Source organism: Rhipicephalus sanguineus, chromosome 4, assembly GCF_013339695.2.
Source record: "Rhipicephalus sanguineus isolate Rsan-2018 chromosome 4, BIME_Rsan_1.4, whole genome shotgun sequence".
NCBI classification, from domain to species: domain Eukaryota; kingdom Metazoa; phylum Arthropoda; class Arachnida; order Ixodida; family Ixodidae; genus Rhipicephalus; species Rhipicephalus sanguineus.
Window position 1 is genome coordinate 57,315,945 of NC_051179.1, and position 20,536 is coordinate 57,336,480.

General features: G+C 47.5%; 1 protein-coding gene across 1 annotated transcript; it reads left to right on the top strand.

The window, feature by feature from the left end:
* The first annotated feature begins 1,622 nt into the window (after positions 1-1,622).
* LOC119388778 (uncharacterized) lies at positions 1,623-19,689 on the top strand. The gene is made up of 7 exons (XM_037656190.2): positions 1,623-1,739; positions 3,304-3,376; positions 5,250-5,299; positions 6,633-6,738; positions 13,737-13,825; positions 15,254-15,329; positions 19,413-19,689. Exons 1-7 carry the CDS (start codon positions 1,623-1,625, stop codon positions 19,640-19,642), a joined length of 741 nt encoding a protein of 246 aa, XP_037512118.1. The 3' UTR covers positions 19,643-19,689.
* The last annotated feature ends 847 nt before the right edge of the window (positions 19,690-20,536 follow it).

Below are 20,536 nucleotides of genomic sequence, written 5' to 3' on the forward strand. Positions count from 1 at the left end.
TTCTTCAAACTGGGGTCCCGACATTCCATAACAATGTGCTGAGTAGATCCTGCTTTTCTTTTCGGATAATTACTCCTGTATATTTTTGTTCTCGGGCAGCCCGGCTGGGCGTCAAACAACAACACGCCGTCACCAAGTACGTAGCGCCATCTGTTCTGAACTCCCTGTAGTTGAGCTCGTCGCTGCATGTCTTTCGAGATCACTTTCGTATGGAGCATTGAAAGGACGATAAAGGTAAACAACTCGCGCAAAGGGAGGTCAAGGCATTGCGTGACTTGTAATTGAAAGCGTTTTCAGAAGCACTGGCCGTATCGGTGAGCATCTCTGCGTGTGGGTATTTAATGTCTCGTGTAGCGTGTTACTAAATTCTTCGTTTGACACAAATGCTCACACGGCAAACGCATGTCGGCCACTCCAACAAGAAACGAGCTATCGTTTACCTGCATGTCGCACTCAAACTCCGAAAGTGAGCACCGGTTCACAGGCTTCGCTAAGTTAGTGCCTATGCAGATGTAGGTGTCCTGTTTTTGTAACTGCTACATAGAACAAACTTAGCTCCATATATATATATATATATATATATATATATATATATATACTTTGCAAACGTTCAAGATAACGGACGAACGTACGAAAACTTTTTATTCCAATGTTTCCGCCGGGGTCCGTAATTACTCAGGGAATAAAGAAAATAAATAAAAAATTTGAGGATTTAAACACAAATTCGGAGGGCGATGCTGAAATTCTTGGGTAAAGCGTGGGGAGTGACAGAAATTGCCGATAGTAATGTGAAGCGTACAGAAAACCCGCGCTAATGCTCGTCATTCGGGCCACCGCATGGTGAACGCTAGCGCAATCAGCCCTCATACATCACAGCTGTTCGGGCCTAATTGATTAGGTTTACTGCATACGAAATAATCATATATATATATATATATATATATATATATATATATATATATATATATATATATATATATATATATATGTATGTGTGTGTGTGTGTGTGTGCGTGCGTGTGCGCGTGATGATGTTTTGACTGAAAAGTGTTAGCGATATCTCGGCGCTGTTAGAGATGTGTTTCCGGTTTGTTATTTTTTTTTAAGCTTAACAACTGACGCCTGCGATGCGTCAGACGTCAGTCGTGGGCTAAGTCGTCGCACAGCCAACACAGCAACGCCGCAACGCGACCGCAAATTCCACATCCAATAACTCTTCAAGCGAGGGTTGTTGTGAGTTACAGATTTCGTTGACGCCGGCGGTGGCTTCGTACTCAATAAATCCGGCGCCGGCGAATGTGCCGAAATACCCAGCCCTCGAATTTACGCCGGTCATATGTGTATTTGCATGCGCCGCAATACATCGACTGCGAAGGAAAAGATGAAGATGGATTTCGCCTGCTGGTCGTCCTAGGCGAATGCATAAGGGACCTTGTTAGCTTTTCACGAATCCTCTCTGTTTTCGTATACAGCCGCACTGCGCAAGTGTCTCTCTTCGGTCATCTTCAACGTGGACCACGTAGCGTTGCATAGTACAGCGAGTGTCCACCAGGGCGCATACAGATAGACGACGACAACGTCGATGGCTCGCTGAGCACGCTCAAATGTCGGTGACTGGCGCTTATGGGCGGCCTCTTCTCGGCTCCTTCGGCTCAGCGCTGCCCGATGTCGACGGACAGCGACCGTTCGGGCTCCCCGGCACCACCCGTCACAGTGTCCACGACTGTGCGGGTGACTCGTGTAAGTGCTCGCTTTCGGGATTCTATCGACAATCGCGAACGATCTGAACGGAGGAAAGCACCTCTTTAGGCCTACCGAACCTTCCACGACCGCGTATGGAACGCTAGCTCGGCATCTCTTCGACTTGTCGTCCCGAATCACTCAGGATAAACTGTCCTGCGACAAAAACTCACAGGGTCCCTTAAGACGACTCGAACGCGAAAGCCAGCCTCTTTTTCTTCTCAATCGATATAATGACACTCCCCGCACCCCTCCGAAAGCTTTCTGCACCTAACGTGGTTTTGCGTTGCCTCCAGGATCGGAGGCATCGCAAGCTGTCCTCACCTAACCTGGTTTGGAACTGCCTCCGTGATCGACCCACCTTTGTCCAAGCGACGATGTCATGTGACATCATGTGACATCATGTTATCTGACGTCATAGTGACATTATGATGACGTCACAGATATTGATGATGTGTGACGTCATGACGTCCTCATATGGTGGCGTCATTCCGCGATTTTTTGCATCACTCGCGTTGACGCTGACGGTCAATTTTCGCGTTTGATGAGGCATCTAGGGCTTTCGTCATAATATAATATCCAGGGCTTTACGTGCCAAAACCACGATATGATTATGAGGCACGTCGTAGAGGAGGCCTCCGGAAGTTTAGATCATCTGGTGTTCTTTGATCTGCAGCGACTGCCCGCCGTGGTCATCTAGTAGTTATGGAGCTCGACTGCTGATCTGAACGTCTGCGCGACCAACTCCTGGCCGCGGCGTTGAGATGTCCGTGTGCCTAGATTTAGGCGCACGTTAAAAAAAAACCCGGGTGGCCCAAATTTCTGGAGTCCTCCACTATGGCGTCCCTCAATCATATCGTAATTTTTGGACGTAAGACCTCAGAAATTATTATAATATTATTATTATCAGATGGCGTTGAGCGCGGCCGGCTTTCACTACTGCCGTTGTCGCCTCAGGTGGCACCTTCTTTGCCACATACAAACTTAGGCGGGAAGTTTCTTAGGCCTAACAAATAAGGCTGGGGCAAACCATTGCATCGATTTCGATGCCGCGCCCGTGGAAGAAACTGGTGTCATTAGCTAAAAACGAAGTTCAACACAGAGGAATTCGATAGTCGCATTTCGAGGTAGCTCGTGCTCATGACATCACAAGACAAAGACGTGAGAAGGATAGTGAGTGAAGCAGCAATGCCCCATGCGGGAGTCTGCTTGACGCTTGCGTGACGAAGACTCCCGCATGGAGCGTAACGTTTGCGGGACGCAGCGGGACGCTTTCGACGCCGTAAACTGAGCACCGCCAGAACTGCTTATGCAAGAATGAAGCTGGAGACGTAATACAGCCGTTTAACTTCCTTAATCACTCAAAACTTGTGGGTTTCGGAACACAATTGGCTAGGGCATTGCTATGAACACTCATCCCTCATGTTTTCCGAAATATAAAAAAAACGCATGACTACTGATTCTTACTTAACGCTTTTAAAGCGCGCACATGTTATTAAGCAAGTACTTTTACCTTCGCGCTAAATAGGTCGTGGTGTTTGTTTTATTTTTATTTTTCTTTCAGGGGACCAGTGGTAACAGGAAGCGCACGACAGTGCGCGTCGTAAAAGTCCGCGCGAGCAGGTCGGCTTCGTCCGGTAAGTTTGCCGGACGTATACGAGTAAACTTTTTCAAAAAAAAAACGCTACAAAAAGTTATTACTTCCTCCCACCACCATTGTTGCCCAAAATACAGCGCAGTATTAACGTAACGTCACCATACGCCATTTTGTAGCCCTTATCACAGTTTCGATTGTTATTCTTGAGATAAGCGTATCAGCAAGAAGGGTGTCCTTTCACCGGGCTGACTGCACAACAATATGGCTTCCTAGATGACGTCAGTGTGTACTCCGTATTACACCACGCGCACTCACTTTCGTTCAGTTTTTGCATTGCGGGTATTCATCTCTGCAATACGATATCCATTATCGTTACATTAACTATAAATGGAAATTAAGTGATTTCTCCTCCGACGAAAACAAGACACACGGTGATCAGATAGGACGTTCAAATGCGTGCTCGAGGAATTGAGTTAAAGCTGAAACAAAAAGCCCACGAAATATATTCCCGAAGTGCCGGTTTTACAGTTCAAGCTTAGTTAAAAGAAGTTCAGGATATGACGGAGGCTGGAATGTATAAAAAAAACATGGCTGATCCCTCCGTCATAGGAATCGGTATAACACGAAAGTGAAACGTGTCTTCACAGAAGTAGTGCTTATGATATATGAGAGCTTGTACAATGTCTATTCGTGTTTGGCAGCTATAGAACCGTTTGACGTAGATGCACCCATGTTGACAGCATGTCTCTATCGCGACGACTAACGCCCATGATCATGATTAAACCACTGTGGTAGCTGACGGTGCGAACATATATTTGGACACAGCGAATCGTGAATCCCGCGTAAGGATGATATCAACAAGCTCATAATCAACATTGGTACCCGGTATGCACTTCTTCAAAGCGTCGTCAATTAAGGAGAGAAACGGCACGGTGTGCGCTTTCTAGCAATGGGTAGCCGACGCCTGTGCTCATGCATACACTAACACACACTGCGCTTCAGCAACGCGGGAGGTAGAGGTTCGTAGCCTGAGCCGCAAACGCGTGCGTCCCGCTGGCCTCTGTCTCGCAGGCGCTGCTCTCGCTCCACCAAGGCACGACATTCGCCCGTCGAAATCGCGTCCTTTCTGCAACGCATATTGCAGCAGTTTTGTTAGTCGGTGCTCTCGCAATTGAAGCAGTCGGCGGCAGAGAAATCCCGTTCGTGCACGTGGAAGCTGCACTACTCCGATGAGCCGACGCACGCTAACACGAAAAGGCAAAGAACGTAAGTGCGTCAAGGGTGCCTCGGCGACGCCAGCGCGGCCAGTCTACCTCTCTGGTATTGAGACGCTTTAACCATGACCTCCGATATCACGTGCAATCTCGGAGTAAGCGCTAGTAAGTGTCGATCGCGAAGCATTACTTCTTTTCACCTCTCACAGACGGCGGCACCGCCCCGCTCCGCCCGCCGCGAAAGAGAAGGTGTGAAAGATATAAGGCGCGTTCGCGCCGTGCCTCGCATCTCCCGAGTTGGCTTAGTCGGTAGAGCGTCGGGCGCTTGCCGTCGCGGCCGCAACGTCGTGGGTTCGATTCCCAGCGGGGTATCTTTTTCTTGGTTTTTTTCTTTCTCACCCGTTGGCGTCCATTTTATCAACGTCATATCCGTGACGGATGTACTTGGTGGACCCCGGCATAAAACACTTTCGTGTTAAAATTCTTTGAGTATTCAATGATCTGACGTGATCTTGCGTAACGCACGATCACGACATCTTGCTTTGGGCCGGTATTCAGTGCTCTTCAAAGCTATTCAGTGGATCTTCTCTTCAGCGCTAGTATGTGACGTTGTTCAGTGAATTCAGTGAACCGCTGGATTACGTGGTTGTTTTCGTCTTTGAGTTCAACCTTTGCACTTGCTGCTTATTTTTTTCCCAGTGGACGCTGCCACGTCAAGCGAGAGCTCTGACTGGTCCGAGTATGGCATGGTGAGATACGTTTGATTTTCCCGTGCTTCGTCGAAATGCGTGTTCGCATATCAGTTTTCACATGCATCTACCTATACGACGACATGTTGGTCGTTCGTATCAGCTGTTGCAGTCGTAAGGGTGGCAGCATGATTTTGAAACACACGCGTCCCAACGCTCGGCTGACCAGCGGAGTTTTGCAGTGTAGGCGACTGATCAGCACCCGATTGGCTTACAACACGAAATGAGTTAATTGCGCAAGGGAAAAATGAAGGACAGAAAGCGAAACACGCGCAAGCGGCAAGCAAAAAGTGTTCACGCGTTCGAAGCGCACAACAGGGAACCCAAGCTCAAGTTTGGGCGCCATGCTCGCGCGGCTGAGCTATGCATTACTGGGGGCAGACGCTGCCCGCGAAGGCGGTTTGTCGCCGGATTTGCAAGCGGCGGCGGCAAGGACATGTGCGCGAATGCGCTCCTCATTCGGCCCAGAGCACTGCTAGTATGCAATAGTTACATTCTAACGCACCACAGATGCGATCCGAGAGCTCTGCGCGTGCGCGGAAGCGGGGGTGGCAGTGTTGTGGCCGTGGATGCCCCCAGTTGCGATAAGAGCAGTGGCGCCGCTCAACGTTGCTTTGGAAGCCTATACAAACTGTACAGCTCGCATTCGTGAACCTTAGCGCGTCGCGACTTGCAAGGCTGCCATAAACGCTACTGAATCGAGCCAGAATGCTTGTTAGAGATACGGCAGTAGACGTCACCGTGAGTTCGTTCACGCCGAAGGCTCTCGGGCCGGCCCAATAGCTTTACACGCTGCGCACTTTGCATTTCTTAACTTCCAACGCAGCTGCAACTATTTCTGTGGAGACACCTTTTACTTCCGTGTTTTCAAGGATTCCTACGAAGGAGGGATAAACAATCATTCTTTTGTTTTGTTTTTCTCTTGTGCGTATTTTTTCTTTAGGTTGCCTGAACGTTATCTTTTATTAAAATAATTGTGCTTGCCCGGTGAGTGCGCCAGCGCTAGTACCCTAGTGTTGTTCTTCAGCATGTTAATTATCCGATTGATTGATGTCATGATTGTTATTGCTGCTGTTTTATAGTGGTGGTGGTTGATGATCATTATAATAATAATTATTACTATTATTATTATTATTAGTAGTAGTAGTAGTAGTAGTCGTCGTCGTAGTAGTAGTAGTAGTAGCAGTAGTAGTAGTAGTAGTAGCAGTAGGATTAGTAGTAGTAGTAGTAGTAGTAGTAGTAGTAGTAGTAGTAGTAGTAGTAGTAGTAGTAGTAGTGTCGTTATTGTTGGCGACACGACGTTCTCGCTTCATTCACGAGACTGTCGTTTCAGTGGGACAATGCCAGTGAGAGTGCCGGCAGCCACGCCAGCGACGCCACGCGGGCAAGTTCGTCCGCTGTCGCATCATTCTCCGGCACATCGCTTGTCTCCAGTGCCAGTGAGTTACAAGCGCAAAGCGCAAGTAAGATAGAGACAGAGAGAATTAACTTTATTTAAGGTCCTGAAGGGGCCTGGGCACCCCTTACGGGGGCCGGCCCGGTGGCTCGACCCATGTGGGGACTGGGAGTCGGAGCTCGCCAGCCACCTTTCGGGCCTTCTGGACGGCCTGATGTTGAAGGGCCCTGTCGGGGCTCCTGAGGTGGTTGATCCACTCTTCCTCGGTGGCAGGAGACCCGAAGCTAGCGTTTAGCGCGGGAAACTGCCGCAGCATATGATTTAAGTCGCACCTGGGGTTTTGGCATATAGGGCATTCTGACCTTATATCTGGGAGGTATTTGCTGCAGATGTAGGGGCTGGGGTAACTGTGCGTTTGCAGCAGTCTAAGCTTCAATTGTCGTGCTTTATTTAGTGTTGAGTGAGGTGAGGGAAATCTCGTGAGAGGAGAGGAGTGGCTCCCGGTGCGTGTTGGGGTCCCCGGCCGGAGAGCCGGCCCGCGTCCCCGCGCGGCGCGTAAGCTCTCGCGCGAGGTTATGGGCCAGCTCATTACCGTTGGGGACCCCTGGTTGAACGTTGAGGCCTTCATGCCCCGGGAACCAGTGGATGTGCTTATCTACGTTTATTTGAGCGGATTCGAGAATGCCTAAGGCCACATGGCTTATTGTACCGCGGCGGTATGTCAGTGCAGCGGGTTTGTAGTCGGTAAATATTGTGTCGCGTTGAGGGAGCGCTAGAGCAAGAGCAATGGCCACTTGTTCGGCCTCGCAGGCTTTCTGTGTTTGTATGGTGAGAGCATTGAGAGCTGTCCCGTCTGGGGCGACTGCCGCAGCCGCAAAGTAGGGTTTGTCCACGTATTTAGCGGCGTCTACGAAAGCCACGTCTGTCGCGGGTAGGTTGGCCGCTTTTAGTAAGATAGAAGTTCAGGGGAAGATGGGGAAGTTCATGGGAAGATCAAAAATACTTGGAACACGGCGTGTCACTACACTCTAAATATTTTCACGCGTAGTAAGCGTGAAACGCGCCCCTCGGCCTCCTAAAATTCGTTTTGTGTACCACGTGACTCAAAATACGCGTTGTTTTCCTCCACCCAAGCGTGACGCCGGTCGAGGAAACCCACATTCGCTGTATTTTACGCGTGATGCGGGATTCTACGCGTGAGAACCGGAAAACTCACGCTGAGGAAAAGTTTGCGACGCTGATCGCGCTTCTCCTCATCACGCGTATATATATCCTGATGCAATCGCCAAGACAGCCGTGCGACGTCGCCGTTACTCGCCTCTGATTTGCTGCTGCGATTTACTCATCCTTTAATTTATTTTTGTTTTTCACGCGAAGCCCTTGGAAGGTGGCGCTTGCTTCGGATATAGTTTTGGCGGGAAAACGGGGTTAGAGTCGTTGCAGTCATGGAGTTAGCAAGCATATTGTGCATTGTCTCTGCCTGCCCTTCGAGCGTGTACTGTGCGAAGGCTTCGCTTTGTGGTGTTCAAAAGTGGTGAAGTCATGAATAACTTGACATCGATTGACCTGCGTGATGTGCCGCGCGGTAGATGCAAGAACACCGAATGCGACTGCCCGGCGTTCTCGCACGACACGGCGCCACTCACTGCGAACTCTGCTATTCCGGCCGGATGGTGTGCATACTGCGGGCACTCGCTTGCCATTCACGGCTGCTTGGAATACCTAGGTAAGCAAATATTTCGAAATGTGTTTGCTCATTATATATTTTACAACTACTTTCCCAACAGTGACGTTTCTTCCTATTGACCTCTGAATTTGTCATTAGTATCAGGCCAAGTTCTCTGTGTACAGTACTGACGGACTGAAACGCGAAAATTTAGGGCTATGTAATTCACGTACTTTCATTTTCAACATCCCGATTTCGTGTCATAGCGGCGTAATTTTGGCTCGAACACTTACATCAGAGCCAACATTAACTTTAGATGGCGGATTCGTAGCGACCTGACGTGGTTACCTTGAGTAATTGCTCATGAAAGTATTTGTAGTAAAGAAAGGTATGTCGCTTTTCAGTCCGAGAGTTTCTGTTTCACTCGGGTCGTGCGATCGACCGGGAAGGATGACAAGAAAGAAGGAAGGAGCGTTGCTCTCGGTACCATGGCTGTGAGCCGTTTCTCCATCGCCAGCATTGACTTGTCGGCGCCAAATTTCGCGGCCGCGCCGCGGTTCGCGGCGGTGGCCATTTTCGGGCGAGGAGGCGGAACGCAGGTAAAGGAGCCGCCTGGCGCCTCGCGCGGTGAATGAACAGCGCCTGCTTCCTCCGTCCTCCGCAGAGCGCCTCGAAAATGACCAAAAATATATTGTATGCCGTAAATTCATGTAGTCGATGCGTACATTACGAAGCGTTAAGATTGTGCCATATCCTACAAAACAAGCGCCTTAAGGCCACAATAAAATTGTGTGTTTTTGCTGGACATCAAGGCTGAAGTTCGCTTTTTTTATGCGAGTGCGCAACGCATGAGTCCATAAGTAGTATTTGAAGCCGCTATTGCCAAGAGGCCGCTCAAGTTACAGGCGAACTATTTATGCCGCAGCCTAGCCTTTTATAGTAAGATACGATTGCGTCACCTTCAGGAATTTCAGGCTACTGGGTGAAGTCGCACTTGTGTGCAGTTAATAGGGAGTTTTCGAATAGGGGCCCCAAACGTTTGGGGCCCCAAAGCCTCTTGCGTGGGCTCGCTTTGGGTCAAGCAGGAGTTATAGAGTTTTCGAAAAGGGTCTGCGGCGATTTGGGCACTCCCCCTATTCTAGGTCACTGTGGTCTTGGCCGAGAGCCGTCGCTTCGAAGTGAGTGCCGTCATGTTTGTTTGACGCAAAGCTTTTGGGGCAGGCTTTGGGGCTAACGCAAAACCCGAAGCTGTTTGAGTTTCGCGCATGCGCAGCGGCCTCTATGCTTTGGGGCCCCTATTCGAAAACTCCCTAATATTTGCGTTACCGTAAAGTAGCATAAATAGTTTACCGTACGGTCCAGTACGTAGAGCCAGTGACTCGGCGGTCGGTAATGCTAGCTCTCGCGGCAGCAATAACGGAGCTCTGTTGCAGTCATGTTGTGATCTTATAGCAAAATTATACGGAATTACAGAAAAGCTCTTTTTATAAGCGGCTCAGGTATACAGCATACGTGTCAAAACAGTCAATTTCAGCTTGCACCTTTTACTCTAAAAGCACAAAATTGTCGCGATTACGAAAATGAAGTGCTTCGTATGGTACTCAGTGGTGTGACTAATAGCTGATATTTTGAATGCCGTTTCTGAAATTCGCAGCGAAATGTGGTCAGTATACGATCCCCAGGTTGACGGTTTTCTTTCTAATGGATGAATATGTCTGAGATACCACGCTGAGTGCACGTGTTCACAGTCGAGTTGAGTTCTACTTCCACAAACACAATAATTGCGGAAGAGTCACTTGGCTGCCAACCGACAAGACAGTGGTTCGATTCCCACCGCGGGCACAAATCCTTTTTTTTTTTTCCTGCAGCTGTTCCTCTCTATGGATGAACGGTTGCACCACAATGTTCCTTCTTTGGGGTTTACAGTTGCGTCATACGGAATGTCAAAGATACGGTTAACCTCTTTGCATTTAGTCTCGAGAAGGACTAACGGTTCTGTCAACGCAGTTCGTTTGTCAAGGGAACAACTTTTGATTGAAAAGCTCGCAAGATCTGTTGGAATGTGTGGGGTTCAGAATGAGGCACTCGTCTTACTTCCGCAAATATATTTATCGCCGTGAAATTTATATTTGTTTATCTGTGCAGACAATAAATGAAGAAGGACATTCTGAAAGCGGAATAGATGCACCCCGCGTGAAGGCACTTTTAAAAGCATCCTTTATCCTGAGGAGTACGTCACTAGTGGCGGTATTACCGGCTTATCTCCTAAACGAAGAACTGGTAAGACAGTCCTGTACCTTCTTATGTCCCTCTTTATTTCTTCAGATTGCCATATTTGAGAAGATTTTATTGGCGCCCAGTGTAATCTGGAGCACTCACTTCTGTTTTCATTTGTGCTCAAACAGATTGCCGATGTACGCACTATACTTGACTTTACCACTTCAAAACAACTTTGTACTCTTCTTGCTGACCCCCAATGCCGCTATCATAAATCAACAAAGACCCACGAAGTCTTGCTGATTGTGCGCTGTATTCTGTGTTCATGAAGTTTAATTCCACGTTTTCTCTTTCAGCTTGCCTTTGAAAGTGAACTGAGATTTTCAAGCACTAGCGAGGAGAATGTCAAGCGCCTCAGCAAGATTCTGCCTGCAGTGGCGACAGTGTCATCCTTAGCGGACCCATCGTACACAGAGGTAGATGCATACTTGAGGCCAAATGGCCCTAATTTCAGAGGTGAGTAAAATAGTTTTTTAAGAGCCAAAGTTTTAGAAGCAATCCATAACGTCATCATTCTTCTAACACTACTCAGTTTTCAGCAGTGTATCAGAAGATTTGACGCCGCAGTCGCAATGTGAGCTTTGTCGACAAAATCATTTTCATGAATTTGTAGTTCTGTACCAAGTGAAATTGGACAACGGTTCATTGCATCAGGTAACAATTTAATTTCTCCTTTTTATATTTGCCAGGTTTCATCCGCAGACACTGTTGGCCCGTGCCTTGTGTGCGGCGACGTGAAGGAGCTTGTATGTGGCAAAGAAGCGAAACCTTAAAGCTACAGCCGAACACGTCGCTAGAAAAAGCACTGGTGCTTTGTGTGTGTACTACGTCAAGGACCTTGCGTATCCGGCTGCTTTTGGCCAGTTGCTGGGCTTCGTTCAAGCAGTCCTTAAACGTTCCGGCATCGACGAAATTTCATGGGCGCAGAAACAGCTACGCTGTTCACAAAACTGCACTTCATTTGAGTTAAGTACACATCAAAGTTTAAGTGCTGCTTAAAGAGACATCAAAAATTCATCTAGCGCCTATTTTACAGTTGCTGTGTGTTTTTTTTCTTGGATTGCTCTTCCATAAAAAGAAGCGTTTTTGTAAGTTATAGTCAATAAAAGTTTTACTCAAATTCTCGTAAATATTTCGTTCTACTTAACCCCTTATCTCTGATTCAAAATGTAAAGTGTCAGAGCACTTAGCGCAAAATTCCTCAGTAAAATTTCTGGGCTACCGTATAAATACGTAACCGCCTGGAAAGAATGCATGCACATCAGAGGCTTAATTGTAGGATTCGCCAGATGCACCTGTGGAAAATGCTTTGTGAAAGTTTGCCTTGCACTGCCTTCCATGGCGTTGGGGTTTGTGACTAGCGAATTTTGAGACAATCCAGAACACCTTCATTCTGCCAACACTACTAAATTTTGAACGGTGTATAACGATGATCTAACGCCGCAATCGCGGTGTGAGTCTTGTCGATCCGTGACGGGAGGCCTTCCTAATGCTTTGTTAAGCTGTAAGAGAGGATTTTTACTTACTTGATGCGGTATTCTCCTGCTCTAGAATATGTGTTTCTGACTGTCAGAAAGTGTTTAAAAATAAATCTGAGAGAAGATAATATTTGTTGTGCTGTATTTGTTGATGCTTGGTGGCTGTTTGGCGGGTATACATGCTGGTTGCCCGGCATTAAATAGCTAATTACAAATATCAAGTTTAAATTTTCATATTGCGCATGTGAACATTGCATTGGTTCTGCGTAACACGAGCTTGCTAGCTGCACCGCAAACACAGACCGCACTGCCGATGTTGAGCTGTGCGTATATATGTGCCGTTGGGTACAACATGGAAAGAGTAGACAGTGAATAATGAAAGCTTGTCTCTTATTTCTAGCCTACTCCCTGTACTATAAACCGAAATCCATATTTATGTTTCAGCCAGCAAGCTCATTTTACCCTCCCGCAGTGTCGCGTTCTATAGTTTGCACATGTGCAGGAAGAAAAGGGAAAATTAATTTTTGTAATGCGCTAATAAATGCCGGGCATCAGTATGTATACTCTCCAAGAAGCCGCCAAGCCCATACAGCACAACAAATATTATCTTCTTTCAGCTTTCTTTTTAGATAATTTCTGACGGTCAGAAATGCATTTGAAGGAGCGGAAGAACGCCGCATTAAGTAAGTAAAACTCCTCTGTTACACCTTCTCTAAGCGTTAAAAAGGTTGCCAGTCACGGTTGGCAAGCGTGGTGCGCTTAGCGTGAAAGCGCACCACGCTTAGAACAAGCGTGCAAAAATCGCCCCCACTCACACTTCGCAAGCGTTATGCATCCCGCAAGTCATGCTTAGGAAGCGTGATTTTTTCAGCGTGAAAGCACACCACGCATAGAACAAGCGTGCAAAAACACGCCCCCCACTCACGCTTGCTACGCGTGAAAATATTTAGAGTGTAGAGCCGACGTTTCGAAAATTGTCGCAACATTGTCCCCAATGACACCCCGTGATCAAACTATATATATATATATATATATATATATATATATATATATATATATATATATATATATATACAAGGGTGATCTTTCCTCCCATATTATGCGTTTCGATTTACGTCACCATTCCTACATAACGGTTAACCAATTATTCTGCTCTTTCCTTTCCTTGACCTAATTACCTGTTGGATTGACTTGGTTGTGTCTAGGCATTGTATTAGTCTTGCAATATTCTACTGTATGATGAAAACAGCGAAAAAAAAAAGTGGTCTCCTTTTTTAAGTGTTGGGGTTTGTTCGGTTTCATCATATGACCGTAAAGCACAGATACGCAGTAAAAACAGATGGTATTTATTTATTTATTTATTTATTTATTTATTTATTTATTTATTCATTTATTTATTTATTTATATGTCTGAAAGTTCGCGTTCATAAGCAGTGGTTTACTGCCTTGTTTGTGGGCATCACAGGTATACCTTACGGAGAGGTAAACGCATATTCGAGTATAGCTTTGTTCCTTCACGGTTGATATTGCCACCATCCAACGACGTTTAAACCGGTTTCACACACTCCTTGTCAGCGAATGACCTGGAACACTCACGCTGCTTCTCTTTCTTTCCCACAGGCAGCAACAGCAGCAGCAGCAACCTCAGCAGCAGCTCGAGCAGCAGCCTGTCTTCGGACGAGTGGGCGGCGCGGTCGCCACCGCACAAGGTCCGTTAGCCCCATAAAAGCTTTTTGTGCATCTTCGTCACTCTCAACCCTTCTAATCGCGCATTAACTATAGTCGAGGTTTATTCATTTAATATATAATACAATAATTTCTGCTGTTTTACGTCCTAAAACCACGATATGATTATGAGGCAAGCCGTTATGGAACTCTACGGAGATTTAGACTATCTGGCGTTCTTTAACCGGCGCTGACATCGCACAGTACAAGGGACTCTGGCAGTTGACCTCTATCGAAATGCGACCGCCGCTGCCGCCATCGAACCCGCGACCTTCGGGACCGCAGCCGAGCACCATACCACTGTACCACCTCGGCGGTCGAGATGTGTTCATTTCTCTATGAGGCCGAAGCACGCCTGGAGTCGCTGACAGATTGACCCTTTTAGTTCGCACTTTACGCGCTGCGCAAGCCGAAAGGAATAGCGGGAACAGAGTAAAGAGCGAAGTGTTCCCGCTCTTTCTTTCTGGTTGAACAGCACCGGTAACGTTCAGGTTTGAACCGACTATTCTGCAAGCAAGTTTATTTCATGCTGAACGGTGCTCTTTCACGACCCTGCATGCTACCTCGCCAGTGCATGCTAAGGTATTACGAAACGTCTTTTCCTGGGAAGTACGGCCAGATCGTCAAAAATTGTTGCGTGTCTGCATTGAAAACGAAACATTTCCCAGGCCTTTATTACCAAGCAGGTTACAATGGTGAAAGCTGAGGATTCGAAAGAAAGCTACCATAGCCACAGAATCATTGACGAGAGCATTAAACCCGTTTCTCGATTTCTCTGACCTAGGTACTACAAAAAGCAACAAATAAGACGGCCCATCAGAATAACTACAACTACGTCTTTATCGGCGTTAAACAATAAGACTTGTCGTCCTGGCTTTTTTTTTTTTTTTAGGTGTGGAATGTGTGTCGCTTAGTGTACTGCATAAACAAAACGAGGGATGGCCCACGTGCTTTCGTCTGTTCGAAAGCTTTATTTAACGCGCATACATTATTTCATTTGCCGAAATGCCACGTGCGTAAAGCCATTTTGTCTGCCGAAAGCCACGTGCGTAAAGCACCAGTAATGGTACCGAAATGCCGAAACATGAGTGATTTAGTGGCTGTAAGCGTGTTTCTGTACGCGCTGTCTACGTTCACTGTGGTCATTCAGTGCGGATTTCGGCATGTTTCATAACTATAGTCGGAAAAAGAGTGCACCAAATGGTCTAGCATCCGTGCAAGGTCGATCGAAGTTTGTCAGGGTCGCCAGAAATAGTAACGCGTTCTTGCTCGAGTTTATACGACGATCCGGCTCCAGGAGAAGAATTGCGCTACGGGCTACGGAGTATTTTTTTAATACACCCACATATATCTTATGCGTTAGTAGACTCACTAATGGTTATTCACGCTATTTTTTTTTTCTTTCTTTCCAGCTCCAGCGGTGCAGGTGGCCCTTCACCACTCGCCGCAGGAGGTCATCTCGACGCGTGAGCACCAACGACCATGCTGGTAAGACAAATTGCTTCTGAATTTGTCACGACGCGCGTCAGATACTTTCACAAACGTGTAGCCAATAGGCAACATTGGCCAGTACCCGTATTATGGGAGAGTCTCATTGCACCTCAACAGCTCGGGATCACGTGGCCTGAGCGGCACGCACATAACGTCATTGGTAGAGCTTCACTTCGCTGTCGACCTTCGCTCTGGCAGTAGTTATGCTGTCAAAATAGTGACAACCGCAAAATGGCATGGCGTATGGTTACTGCCCCCTCCCCTTTCCCAATGACACGGGCCAAGCACTGACACTGGCGAAATAGCGATACATACGCAACGTCAGGCAGAACCTTGCTTTTACAACGTAACCGCGCAGCTAAATCAAATGCAGAAGTGCGTGAGTAGAGACAGGGTTCCATCGCGGACGCAACTGTGCGATTTCGTTGTCGTTGATAAATTTCAAATTTTTGTTTGAAACATGCAAATTTAGCTTGAGTCCATGCCTGTTAACAATGTGTTCGTCATATGTATACCCTTTTCCAGCAATTTGCACATGCATATTCATTACTATTTCTTATGATTACTGTGTTTATCGCCATCCATTTTGACACTGTAGCAGTGTATATTTTCTTAGCGGTTATGTTGTTTACGCGTATTCTCATCTGTTCGTCGTGCGCATGCATGCATTCAGATGTATTAAATGCGAAGCATTTCTTAGCGAAGCTCAGGCACTTTGGCCGTTTCTATCTACGTATCTATCTATCTATCATCTATCTAGCCGCCTACGTCTGAGCGGTTTCTTAGTCGTCTGCATAACTTGTAATATACCAAAATTGGCATAGCAGAGGATCAGTGTATGACGACCATGATTAACTGGTCATGACATGGATAACGCAAAATACCTGTCGCGTACGTCATGAAACCCTTTCGCTCTGTCACGTGTGGCACATACCCGCATACCAGAGTTCCATGTTATGCGGGCATGTGCCACAGGCGATACAGAGTCTCAACCAACACAGTAACTGCGAACACATACATTGACACGCAAGGAAAGTGATAATAATTATAATTGTTGGGGTTTCATGTCCCAAAACCACGATATGATTATGAGAGACGCCATAGCGAAGGGCTCCGGAAATTTTGACCATCTGGTATTCTTTAACGTGTACTGAGATCGCACAGTACACGGGCATCTAACATTATGCCTCCATCGAAATTCGACCGCCGCGGCCGGGATCGAACCCGCGACCTTCGGATCAGCAGCCGAGCACCGTAACCGCTACACCACCGTGGCGGACGCAAGGAAAGTGAGGAAGCTGAAGACAGAACACCCCTGGAAGACGCTCAACTACCATCCGTCCACGTGGTCCGCAACGCGGACCACGTGGATTTTGCAGAAACCGGGGTCACTGCTTCCTACAATAATCTGCCGAGTGAACCAGGCCTTTCATCATTACCGGTGACTTGAACAATAATTGATCAAGGCCACGCAACGCCTGGTCCTTATACTGCGTTAAATACGGCTTAGATGTGGATAGGGCATCAAAAGACCTCGCTGCCACGTCCAGGACAGGAAGAATCATAGATCATTTCATCTTAAGAGGCATCCAGGATTTTCACCAGCTGTACTATACCTCGCACTTCACGACACATAGACCCTTCGCAGCCGCAATGACGAATGGATCCAATTAACAAGTCCGGTCCAGCTGCTGGTGCTCACTGGTCACGGTGATGATCACCTTGTTCAAGAACTGTCAAGAACCCCTTCTACACATACACACGGGTTCGAGAAACGTGCCTCCGTTCTCCGTAATAACGGACAAGTATAAGCGTAACAGCTGTAACGCAAGCGTCACAACTGCAACTGTGACTGTAACGTACGTGCAGTGCGCCTGCGCGTGCCACTCGGCTTTGTATATATCTAAGAAAACTTTCCTGAATGAAGCTTAGCTGCGAGTAACGCCTGTCCTGTGCATGTGTTTCTTCTTTGTCCTGTTAGGATTCGCGCTATCCAGTATTTCAGAATATCACTACATATCCGCTTACCGCATCTGGTTTTGGTAACACCCATGCTGCTGTTGGCATCGTTATGCAACTGTACACAACTGCATGGTTATATAAGAGATATGCGACTCTTCAACATATGAGTGTGCGTATACCACTTCCACATTCCTCTAGTGTCATTCTCTAGCGTTTTGCTCAATGTGAAAAATTACACCATAGTCACCATCCCGCACATGCTTCGCATAACATCGATTCCCACGGTACGTGGGATCTGCCGAATTTTTATGCACAGAGAATCGCGCATTGTATTAATGAAACTATGATAAAGAAAAGCTTTGTTCGGATTGCGCATGTTTGCACTGATGTTGTTGCCTGACTGTGGCCTTCTGGCGTCGTCGAGCTGTATGCTTACAGCTTTCATTCCAGGGTGGCCTTCAACACTGTGCTTTATGCAAGTTGTAAATACATCTTGACTTGACTTTTCGTTCAAATTGTAACCCGCCACGGTGGTCTAGTGGTTACAGGACTCGACTGCTCACCCGCAGGTCGCGGGATCGAATCACTGCTGCGGCGGCCGCATTCTCGATGGCGGCGAGAATGTTTGAGGCCCGTGTGCTTAGATTTAGGTGCACGTTAAATAACCCCAGTTGGTGGAAACTTCCGGAGCCCTCCACTACGGCGTCTCTCACCATCAATCGTCATATCGTGGTTTTGGGACGTTAAACCACGGTATGATATTATTTTATCGTTGAAGTTGCACAACGGTGTTGCTCATATCACGTGACGCGTAGATTACTTATCTGCGCAGGCATGACACACACACACACACACACACACACACACACACATACATGACTTTCTTTGGCTAGTATTGGGTAACTGGTTCATAGGGTTGACTAACATAAATTAATGTTGGCTGTCCTTTCATTTAACGATGTTATGAACTAGCGCATGTGTACGTCTACGTCTTTCCCTCCGATAATATGGTTCGCTCACTTGCAACATTTACCCATAATGAAATTCGCCACCACCCTACAGGAAGCATGAAATAATTGTGTTGTGGTAAGACAACTTTCCTTTCGTAATAGGAGCTTTTAAACGTTGCCAAAAGCTTGTTCCTTCAACCAAGTCGCGGTGGCTTAACGGCCTATTCTAATCAAAATGTCGCAACGGGTTTGTGTTGACCCTCCTGTCGCCTTGTAAACTCGAGGACGTGGGTTCGAAATCAGAGCGAAATGCAGAATCGTCCATGTAGTTATATTTACTTAATGAATGAGCAAACTTTAATTAAGGTTTGACCCGCAGTTTCTTTCGATCGGGGTGGGGGGAGAGGGGATTAACCCCTGTCCCGTCCCACCCTCCGTCGATGATGATGATGGTGGTACCTCAGGTGACGGCTCGAAGTCCTTGGACCCGGGCGGCAGCATCGGTTTGCCGGACGGCCCAAAGCTGGTCGTAAGAGTTACAGAAACCCACGTGGTCAAAATCGATCAGGACTGCCCCATCACATTGTGTTTCTTAATTATATCGTAGTTTTAACGCGCAGCAACCCCGTCTTTTCCTGAAAAAGCTTGTATTGTCTCACAAGTGTAGCTGGCGTTGTGGGTAGGGCCACACAAAAAAAGAAAAAAAAAAGCCGCGCTTGCGCGTGCAAGGACATGCGACCCCCGAAGGTGCGTCGGTGACATGCGTATTTGTGTGCGCCGTTTTCCAATAACTGATGCTCTCGCGATGGTGAGCTTGTCGGCGATTGGCCGTTTCTGATATGGTAGTCTGATTTGTTATAGGGGTGACCTGTTATTTCACGTCGCCGAATTTCATTCTTGCCTAGATATGAACACACACGACCGTCGTTGTTGCCTGTAGCGACTAAAGTGTTCAGCTAATAATTAGGCACGCGGATGAAAGTCCGATTCCCGGCATGGAGGTAGCAAATATTTAGGAGGGAACATTGCGCGATGAGAAAGAAAGAAAGAAAGAAAGAAAGAAAGAAAGGGGGTACGTCAGGCACGCGCACGCCAAGCTTTGCTTGCCCCCATTTTCCGGATAAGTCCAGAACTCCTGAGTTTTTGTTTTGTTTTGTTTTTCCTTCAGAAGCTGATGAGGCCTCCGAGAACGGCAATCGCGAGATACCCGGCACGAGCGGCGACCTGATCAGGAAGCTTCGCGAGTTGGAGGACGCCCTGACCTGCGCCATCTGCATGGAGCGGCGCCGCAAGGTGGTCTTCATGTGCGGCCATACAGCCTGCAGCAGTTGCGCCACCCGGATCGACGTCTGCCACATCTGTCGACGTCCCATCGAGCGAATGATCCGACTTCATTAGGCTTCTTCCCATCGTGCCTCTGTGCAGGCAGAAATAAATTTTCGCTCTCTCAGACCCTCGTGTGTGTCAACTTGTTTCTAATTAAGGCGAAAGCCTGACATGCCTCATCAAACGCGAAAATTGTCCGTCGGTGCCGTCGGCGTCAACACGAGAGGTGATGTCATGATGATGTCGATCTGTGACGTCATAATGCTGTCACATGCCAAAACTAGTAACGTCACCATGACATCACTTATCATTGTCGCTTCGTAAAAGGTGGGCTGATCACGGAGGCAGTGCTAAACCAGTTGACGTGCAGAAAGCTTGCGTTGCCTCCAATCCTGGAGGCCGCGCTAACCACATTAGGCGCAGGAAGCTTTCGCAGGCGGGCGAGAGAGAGGATCAGTACAGTTACTCAGACGAAAAAGATGGCTTTCGCCTTCGAGTCGTCTTAGGCGAATGCATAGAGACCCTGTGGGTGTCTTCTAGGGCCTTTTATGCCCAACTTCTGTAACGGCGTATGGTGCTGTCTACGATCATTTCTGACCGGGTTCAGCAGTACATGGGCCTCTAGCATTTCGCCTCCATCAAAATGCGACCGGCACGGCTGGGATCGAAGCCGCGACCTTCGGTTCAGCAGCCGAGCACCGTAACCACTACACTATACCGCGGCGGACACCCTGTAAGGAGAAGAAGAGTCAACCACCTCGGTTCTACCATTTATTATAGCAATCCTCTCTGTTTTCGTGTGCAGTCGCACTGCGCGAGTGTCTCTCTTCGGTCATCTTCAACGTGGACAGTACAGCGAATGTCCACCAGCGGCGCATACAGATAGACGACGGCAACGTCGATGGCTCGCTGAGCACGCTCGGTATTCTAATAAGAGAAAAAGATGCTTCGTCGCTCCCCTTCAAA

Coding starts and splice junctions, on each gene's coding strand:
- LOC119388778 (XM_037656190.2), top strand. CDS start 1,623: ATGGGCGGCCTCTTCTCGGCTCCTTCGGCTCAGCGCTGCCCGATGTCG. Junction 5,300..6,632: donor ACTGGTCCGAGTATGGCATG/GTGAGATACGTT, acceptor CTGTCGTTTCAG/TGGGACAATGCCAGTGAGAG. Junction 15,330..19,412: donor GAGCACCAACGACCATGCTG/GTAAGACAAATT, acceptor TTTTTCCTTCAG/AAGCTGATGAGGCCTCCGAG.